Raw genomic sequence first — 9,347 nt, forward strand, 5'->3', positions numbered from 1 at the left:
ATCTGAAGCTAGATTTGTACAAGAGAACTGTCTGTAAAGAAACTCGTCGGATAGAGAAATGAAGGATAAACATGTACCAAGTGTCCTTTCTCGCCGGATGGCCCTTCTTTTCCTGGGTGGCCCTGTGTTTGTGACACAAAGATAAAGAGAAACGACAAGTTATGCAGCAATAACTAAATATAAAGCCATGAAATGTGTAGAGAATAGGCCTTGTGATCGGATGTGAACAATGTGTGTCTCTGAAGAACTGCCAGGCAGATCACTGTACTGTAATTATTAATATCTCTCTGAAACAATGGAGCTTGAGATGATCAGACGTGAAGCGTGTGTGTGTGTGTGTGTGTGTGTGTGAGTGAGTGTGTGTGTATTTCCCGGACTCACTGGAGGTCCGTCAGCTCCTGCCACTCCTGCTAAGCCTGGTTTTCCAGTGGGACCCTGAAGAGAGGAAAACCAGCATAAGCACTCAATCCATTAACACTCAGCACACTTTTCCTGTTTCAACACACATCCATAAAGATTATCCAGTAGAGAGAACAATACGTTAAAGTGGGCAGTGTGTAGTAATGTTAATTTTGTCAGTTATTTTAAATTTAGTCTTAGTCTTAGTCCTGTGTCAAATGTAACTTTTAGTTTTTATTATATTTAGTCAACTTGTCCTGTTTTAGTTTTAGTCAAGTTTCAGTCGACTAAATGTCTGAGAATTTTAGTCTAGTCAGTGGAAACTTGAATATTTTCGTCTTACTGTATAATGGTTAAAATTATGAAAAAAATATATATATTGCTCAATTTTAATTGCAATGATTGTTGTCATTTGGGAAATTTATTTTTACATTTCATCAGAAGTTGCTCTTTCCCCAGTAAGCACAAATCAATAGAATATCGACTCGTATGCATGGTTTATTTCACCTCATCTAACGTTAGTGTACAGATTTATAACAGGATATCAATTAGAGGCTAAATAAACACCAGACTTCAGATCACTCGCCCTGTCTACGTTATGAAAACTGGTGTAACAAAAACCTACTCTCAAATATTAAACAGAGAAATTCCTAATAGTAATTCCAATCATTCCAAATTGCATTAATGTTTCTCTTTTAAAACAACGGCAAACAGGAGGTTGTGTAAGTAACGTTACAATCCGCAACCACTATCGCGAACAATACAGTCGAGATCCATGGCAGAACACAGACTGGCTGAATGACACTTTCATTTAAGCAGAATACCTCAAACAGAGATTGCTGAACTCCAGCTTACTTGTACAGTCCTTTATGTCTGTGTTTTCAAATCACGGCATCTCCGCAGGGAGAGCGCAAGTGAATGGTTGCCAGATTGCATAAAGCAAAGAGCTGGGTAGAGTACATATCCGTTTAACAGAAAAGCTCTGATCGGGGGATTTGAGCTCTTGATATCTGGCAACCGCAAACATGAACGCTCGCTTAATACAGTTTTGTACAGCAGTCTGAAATGTTTTGGCTCCACTTTTTTCAACAAAAATAAAAAGGTTTTGGTAAAGTTTTTGTTCTTTTAACTACATTTTAGTCTTGTCTTTTTTCTGCAACGATATTGCATGTTCATTTAGTCTCAGTTATCGTTTAATGACCTTATTATCGTCTCGTCATCAGGGGGAAAAAACCTCGTTGACGAACATTTTTCGTCATAGTTTTCGTTAACGAAATTAACACTAGTGTGTAGAAGGGTTAATGATAAATATGAATGTCAAGAATGATGAAAATCAAACATGTGACAAATTCTTAGATATGTAAGCTTTGTATTCATGCAGGGTTGAAAAAACTGTGTATACCATTTTCAGTAAATATTTTACATTAATCACTATAAAAATATCAAGTGGTGTAAGTAAGAAGTAATAAAATGTATACATCTTTATCATTATTTTCAAAAAAATTTATAGTTTTATGGTTTTCTTGTCACATAACAGCAAAATGGCTTTGATTTGGTGGTCAAAGGTTTTTCAATTATATAATAATAATAATAATATCAAAACTGCTTCGCTGCTTATTTTCTAAAGATTTTTTTATAAACATTAATAATAGACAAAAATAAACATTATCAATAGACACGCACACGCACACGCACACGCACACACACACACACACACACACACACAAACTCCATATAAAGGCTTTAATCCATTAACCAGATAAGCATCCATTGATCATCCATTCATGCGATCTCACCTTCTCTCCTGGAGGTCCGATCGCTCCCTGAGGACCTGCAAGTCCCTGTGGAAGAGGACAGAATTAGAGGACATTAACTGATTAATGTCGGGTGGGTTAGACCGTGTCTGAGTGGGCGTGGCTTGATAAATACCTGAGCTCCAGGGTTGCCTTGTTGTCCTGGAGGTCCTGGCTCACCTTGAGGACCCTGATGGGTGAAAACAGAAGCATAATAAAGTGAATATGTGCATGTATAAGCATGTTTGTATATGCACAAGTGTGTGTGTGTGTGTGTGTGTCTCAGACTTACAATGTTTCCTTTCGCTTGAGTCAGACAGGCTGTGTTTGAGGCACACTTTACTCAATAAGAATAAAACCTTTTTCTATGTCACTTAAATGACTCTTCATCTCATGTGCTTCTTTTTAAACACATGAGCATACCTGTCAACACTCCTGTTTTCCCCGGGAGTCTCCCGTATTTCACACCCGCCCCCTCCCGTTTTTGTTATTTCTCCCGGGAAACTCCCGTAATTTGTATAGCCCAAACCTCGTTATATGAATAATCACATCAATATATTATTCCAAGGTTGTCCAGTTGCCAGATCTTGTATGAAATGCATCCTACTCACACAATCGACACATCATACAAATTTCAACCCATTTGTGCCCTCAACCTGGCAACCTACAACCCAGTTGCTCTGTTGATATCTGCACAGGCACCAGACGCGGGAAGTTTAATCAAGTGGTAGACATGGGAGGAAAAGACTCGGGTGACGCTTGTGCTCCGGTGAAAAAACTAAATATACATGTAAATTTAACAACAGCTGGACGGAAGAATTTAATTTCATATCTCGGAAGCCATATGGACAATGCCCACGCCTTTTGCAAATCATGTCACACTGATTTTAATATCGGACACGGTGGGGAAAATGATGTTACTCGGCACATTAAATCACAATGGCACAATCATTTAGCGGAGGCACAGGGCACACTGGCCATTTCGGAAGTTTATTTATGTGCATTTCATATGCCTCTGCCATCCATCACCACCACTACCACTCATCGGCACCCTCCTAAATCTTGTATGAGATTTAAGGCCATAAAAAGTCGTAAATGGTACAAGAAAGTATTAATTGTGATTAATTTCTTAATTTTTTTATGATTAAACTTCAAAAGGTTATGATTTAATTGATTAAATTTTAGCGCTGCACGTTTCAAAGTCAGGTGCTACACTGCTTTGTCTACTGCTGTTACCAGGGAAACCGCTATATTTCTGCCGTTCAGAAAGTGCCACCTGCTGGCAGAGAATGAATATGCATTTCTCAATAGGACTTCTGCTATTTTTGTTCAGACCAAAGCAGAAATCGACCCATATTTTTATGACCCATATATATTTAGGTTAATGAATTAATATAATTGTTTAATAATATATTTTTTGATTAATATAATAATGGTGCAGGTTTTAAAAAAGGTCTTAAATTCTTACATTTGATTTGAAAAATCCTGCAGATACCCTGACCATACCCCCACCCCCAGAGGTCTCCCGGATTTTGGTACCCAAATGTTGACAGGTATGCACACAAGCCCAGAATACTATTTATTTAGGTATAGACCTTTTATAGAGGTATAGACCTTTTTTAATGTTGAAAAACATACTTTGTGCATCTTATCAGACATAAGTGATTGTGTTTATGTGTATATGCAAGAGCAGATAAAGTCACTCTCAATCTAAATGGTGAACATGGAGCGCCCCCTGCTGGACAGAGTCTTAAAATGTTATATTAACTAGTGGTTAATTGACTGAACATTTTCATCTCCTCTACATTTTCTGTCTCTGAATGTTTCTCTCACTTCACATCCATAACAAGCAAAATGCAGTGGACACCTCAAAAAAATGAGTGGAATGGATTTGTTGTTTCACTCCACTGGAGGAAATGTTGTGTTACGTAACACTATGATCTAGTGGCGGATAGCAGAGGATAAGAGAGCATGCTGGGATACTGGAGGAAATATGATCTCACCGATTCTCCGGGCAGACCTCTGGGTCCGACCTCACCATCGCCACCCTGGGGATACAGGAAATGATGTCATCATTGTGATCCATTTAGACATAGAACAATAACACAGATGATGAAGGAAACAGGAAGGGATTAAAAGAAGAAGCTCTTACTCTTTCTCCATCCTCTCCTGGAGGCCCATGAGGCCCCTGAGGACCCATCTCACCCTACAACAACCACAAAGACACACTCATTAGTTTTCATAGAATGAATCACCCTCCTTTTTACATGAGTACTGCCAAATAAATTAAATTTCATCTCAATTAAAATCATTTTATTAAAGAATCATGTATTGCAGAAAGCCATTTAATAATAAAATAAAATTAAACTCTAAAGTTTTCCACCTATTTTATTTTTAAATGCTCAATATATGTACAAATAAAAAAATGTATTTGGAAATAAAATAAAATATATAATAAAGTAGCTGTTCACATATTTTAAAATGTTCATAAACATGTGTTTACCCTGTGATGCTTTTAATGCCAAATAAATACACAAATGGACATTAAATGCTGATCTCAATTGAAATCATTTTCTTAAGACTGGCCGGTCAGAACAGGGTTATTATAGTAAACAAAAACTAAAATTAAAACCATTAAAAATATATTTTTCGTTAACTAGAATAAAACAAAATATAAAAAACTTTTCAGATCATTGCTCATTTTAATTGTTTAATTTGACGTACAAAAAAAAAAAAATTTATAAAAACAATACAGACATATTAAAAACTACAAAAAAATGACAAACAGAAGAAAATTACTAAAACTATCAAATATAAAAATAAAAAAAAATAATAATAAAATAGTATCTCAATTATACTAAAATAAGATTGGATAAGAAGCTGTAAAGTATGAAATGAATTGAAATGAATTTAAATTAAATGAAATAAACAAAAAATAAAATAAAAGCTCTGAAGTGTTCCACTTATTTTAAATGTGTTTACCCTGTGACCCTTTTCTCCAGGCAAACCAGCGAGCCCATCGAATCCTCGGTCACCCTGTGAAGCACACACAGGAAACAGTTCAGAATGGCAGGATATTAACATTTTATAAATAAGAAACAATTATTTACTACTGTAATTTGTCTACATGAAATCAAAGTTGGCCCTTTTTACTTTCTGTCATCTTATTGCGCACAATTCATTATTGTACTGGCCAAGAAAGCACAGCAGCGTCTCTACTTCCTCCGCAAACTGAGAAGAGCCAGAGCCCCGGCCCCCATCATGTGCACCTTCTACAGAGGCACCATCGAGAGCATCCTGACCAGCTGCATCACTGTGTGGTATGGCGCCTGCAACGCGTCCTGCCGCAAGACACTTCAACGCATAGTGAGAGCAGCTGAGAAGATCGTTGGTGCCTCTCTCCCCTCCCTTCAGGACATCTACAACACCCGTCTCACCCGCAAAGCCCTCTACATTGCAGGTGATCCCACCCACCCGAAACACAGCTTCTTCAGTCTGCTGCCATCAGGGAGGAGACTGCGGAGTCTCCAGGCCAGGACCAGCAGACTGAAGGACAGCTTCATCCATCAGGCTGTCAGGAAGCTGAACTCCCTCCCGACCTTGCCCCCCCTCCCCTCTTTTGCCCCACGCACCACTGAACTCTGACCCTCTAACGGACTCTCCCACTCCCCCCTCCCAAATACTCACACACACACTGTCACTTTAATCAGTCGAAATAAGCTCTTTTGCACTACAAATCCTTTTTTTGCACTCCAATCACTATATCTGCACTGTTGCTTACTTTACTGGTTTGCACTCTATCTGCCATATGCCTTGTGCTTTATATATATATTTTTACATTTGACCTTATTTGTATATTTGTATGGTTGTATATTTGTATTTTGTATTTAATCTGTATTTATGTTATCTGTATGCACCCAAGGGTCTGAGAGTAACGCAATTTCAATTCTCTGTGTGTATGTCCTGTACATGTGGAAGAATTGACAATAAAGCAGACTTGACTTGACTTATGCTAAAAGATATTTGTCTACCGTTAATCTCATTAGTTTTACCTTTGGTCCCGTCTGTCCAGGCATCCCTCTGGCTCCATCTGAGCCGGGTCGACCCTAAGCCACCGAAAACATGATTCTTGTTCATAAATCTATTTATACAGAATGATCAGGTCAATAATAATAACAACAAAACGCAAACTTACCCTTCTACCAGGCTTTCCAGGAGGGCCAAGGGATCCCAGTGGACCACGAGGACCCTAAAAACACACACACACACACACAGGTCTCAGAACAGCTCTATCCTGCATTAAACTGTCTTCAAATACTGTCAAAAAGCTGAGGATTGTGGGTAATATGCGATGCCTACCTGAGGTCCTGATTCTCCAGACTCTCCTTTCAGTCCAGACACACCAGGAGGCCCCTGGGAAAATCAAATCAAGCATGAAACATTATCAGACTCATTATAATATCATAGATATCATCATTTCGACAGACTGAAAACAGATTTACAGACATACCAGAGGACCAGAACGGCCTGTCAAACCCATGGGTCCGGTTGGACCCCTCATCGCCAGCTATATAATAATGACACGGAGCGATTAGTTTGCATAGAGATGCATGTGTGTGTGTGTGTGTGTGTGTGTGTATTAGTGTATGTGTGTGTTTTTACCCTGGCCTGCTGCATGATGGCTTGCATCTGAGCCTCTTGGGCAGAAACTGCAGGCCCTTTATGTCCGCTGTCCCCTCCTGTACTCATGCGGAACTACAGAGACAGAACGGTACCAAACTATCAGCATTCAGACTGAAAGAAATATGTTAGACATTATAGCATGAGTGCTACCTGTTTTAGAATGTTCTATATATGTTCAAATAAAATTAAATAAAATTCAGTAAAATGTACTTGAAAATAAAATGTTTAAATAAAAATGTAAAATAAATATATACATTTATTTTATCTTAACGTTAACTGGATGATTTGTTTTGGATGCTTGAATAAGTTGCATGCTACACTCAATGAGTGGCATTTAGTTATAGCAATAAATACAGGTCATTTGCATAAAATACAATAAAAATACATTTTAAAAATCCTCTGACAATTTTTCATTATATGTTCAAATAAAAGAAGATAAAATAATTCTAAAGTATTCCATCTATTTTAAAATGGTCATTATATGTTCAAATAAAATAAAATTATGCATTTAAAAATAAAATAGTTCCAGTGTTTCATCTATTTTAAAAAGATCATTATATGTTAAAAAAACTAAAATTCTGTATTCAAATATAAAATAGATATAAAGTGTTTCACATAGTTGAAAATGTTCAGTATATTTTCAAATAAAATAAAATAACTCTAAAGTTAAAATGTTTAAATATTCATTATATGTTAAAAAAAAAGAAAAAAAAGAATGCAGTTTAAAATAAAATAGCTCTAAATTGTTTAATCTATATTAAAAAGTTCATTATATGTAAAATAAAATAAAATAAGATAAAACTTTTGAACACTGCAGTAGTGTACCCTACGTAATACATAAATAAATAAATATAAAAATGTGGTAGTATGTAATTCCAAATATACCCTATAGCTGAATTCAGACTAGCATACTACTCTTACTATTTCTTCCATATAAAGAAAAGCAGAAATAGTATGACTAGTAAGCAGAGGCGGACAGTAGTGAAGTATTTTTATTCTGCTGTAAAAGTACTTTTCAAGTGTCTGTACTTTATCAGAGTGTTTTTCTTTAGAAAACCTTACTTCACAACATTCCAAAGCATAATATTGTACTTTTTACTGCACTACGTTTCATATTAAATACCAGTTAATACTTAATTACATTAGAAATATATTACTTTCTTTCTTTTACTCAAGTAAAAATAATGCAAAGATGTACTTGAGTACAAGAAAGTACTAAATTTGTAATGTTCTTAAGTATTAAAGGTAAAACAAACAACAACTTTTATTTCTGAAATGAAGTGCAGTAAAAAGTATGACATTATGCTTTGGAATGTAGTGAAGTAAAGTTTTCCAAAGAATAACACTCTGATAAGCTACAGATACTTTTTAAATTTACTTGAGTAAAGTAAAAATACTTCACTACTGTCCGCCTCTGCTAGTACAGTAGTATGCAGTTATGTGTTTCTGTGCCCTCATCTCTGTGCATGAGTCAAATTGATCAGCACTGCCATCTGGTGGCTGAACTCATTCACTACACTTCCAAGAGTCAGAACGCTTCAAAGTGAACCTTTGCTTCATGACTCTGTATTGATTTTCATGGGTATTTCTGGGGCGGTGAGGAGAGGTAGTGTTTAGGGTGGGGTTTAATTACAATCACATGTTGACTGTAAACACATTTACAAAACGGACAACATCTTTTTTAATGTGGTGTTCAGAACATCTGGATTTGCCATGGAAGCATTCCAGAACTCTCGACTGAAAGACATTGTGAAGTCGATACACGTTCCAGAATAATAAAAAAAACCTGTATTGGAGTAACAGCTGGGAAAGAGGACATTTGGAAAAGCTGGGAGTATGATGTGGAATTTGCAAAATGTCTCACTGCATTAACCAGCGTGAGATTGATGGGGAATCACAGCAGCAAAGGGAGCATTATGTTTCTGATATCTCTCTGAAATAATTATCACTGTTAAACCACTCTGAAAATAAATCAAGCCAGTGCACATTCATAATGACGCACTGCAGATCTCGTCTACAGGCTAAAACTGATCTCAGTAAGTACAGGGCAACGGGGCTTTAATTCTAAAAGCTAAAAGACGTGCAAATGTGTATGAATCAGTTGTTTGTGCATCATTTTATTGTGTAGTTTTTGTAAGTGTGTATCCGGTAATTGTGCTCAGATTTACATACAGGCAACATCAGGACAGTCCCTGGAGGTCCTGGAAGACCATCAGCTCCAGGCAGACCAGGGCGACCATTAGGACCCTGTCAAAATAGCAAAAGATTATGGGTAATTCATTAAACACCATTTTGATCATTAATATAATCTCTTTCAATAAGTGCAATTTTATCGCTCTAAAGTAAAAATTTTAAGTTAATTTTGTACATTATGGTGAAATGCATAAAGAAATGTTCAGGTCATATTTCACCCTGAAATTTAAAAAAAATCTAAATATCATTTTATTATTTCATATATACTATATATATATA

The 9,347-nt window shown here is 36.5% G+C and overlaps 1 protein-coding gene across 1 annotated transcript in view; it reads right to left on the reverse strand.

Annotated features, from left to right (window-relative positions):
* Nucleotides 1–9,347, reverse strand: part of LOC107584652 (collagen alpha-1(XI) chain-like) — a 112,061-nt gene that overhangs the window by 31,545 nt on the left and 71,169 nt on the right. Inside the window, exons 12-25 of the mRNA XM_016271361.1 lie at nt 9,048–9,122; nt 6,855–6,947; nt 6,703–6,759; nt 6,552–6,605; nt 6,388–6,441; nt 6,245–6,298; nt 5,175–5,228; nt 4,345–4,398; nt 4,196–4,240; nt 2,485–2,529; nt 2,329–2,382; nt 2,196–2,240; nt 382–435; nt 78–122 (exon numbers count right to left, since the gene is read on the reverse strand). Coding sequence (XP_016126847.1) covers nt 78–122; nt 382–435; nt 2,196–2,240; nt 2,329–2,382; nt 2,485–2,529; nt 4,196–4,240; nt 4,345–4,398; nt 5,175–5,228; nt 6,245–6,298; nt 6,388–6,441; nt 6,552–6,605; nt 6,703–6,759; nt 6,855–6,947; nt 9,048–9,122 — 783 coding nt within the window. The remainder of the gene's footprint in view (nt 1–77; nt 123–381; nt 436–2,195; nt 2,241–2,328; nt 2,383–2,484; nt 2,530–4,195; nt 4,241–4,344; nt 4,399–5,174; nt 5,229–6,244; nt 6,299–6,387; nt 6,442–6,551; nt 6,606–6,702; nt 6,760–6,854; nt 6,948–9,047; nt 9,123–9,347) is intronic.

Source organism: Sinocyclocheilus grahami, unplaced genomic scaffold (assembly GCF_001515645.1).
Source record: "Sinocyclocheilus grahami isolate Dianchi unplaced genomic scaffold, SAMN03320097.WGS_v1.1 scaffold61.1, whole genome shotgun sequence".
Lineage (NCBI taxonomy): Eukaryota > Metazoa > Chordata > Actinopteri > Cypriniformes > Cyprinidae > Sinocyclocheilus > Sinocyclocheilus grahami.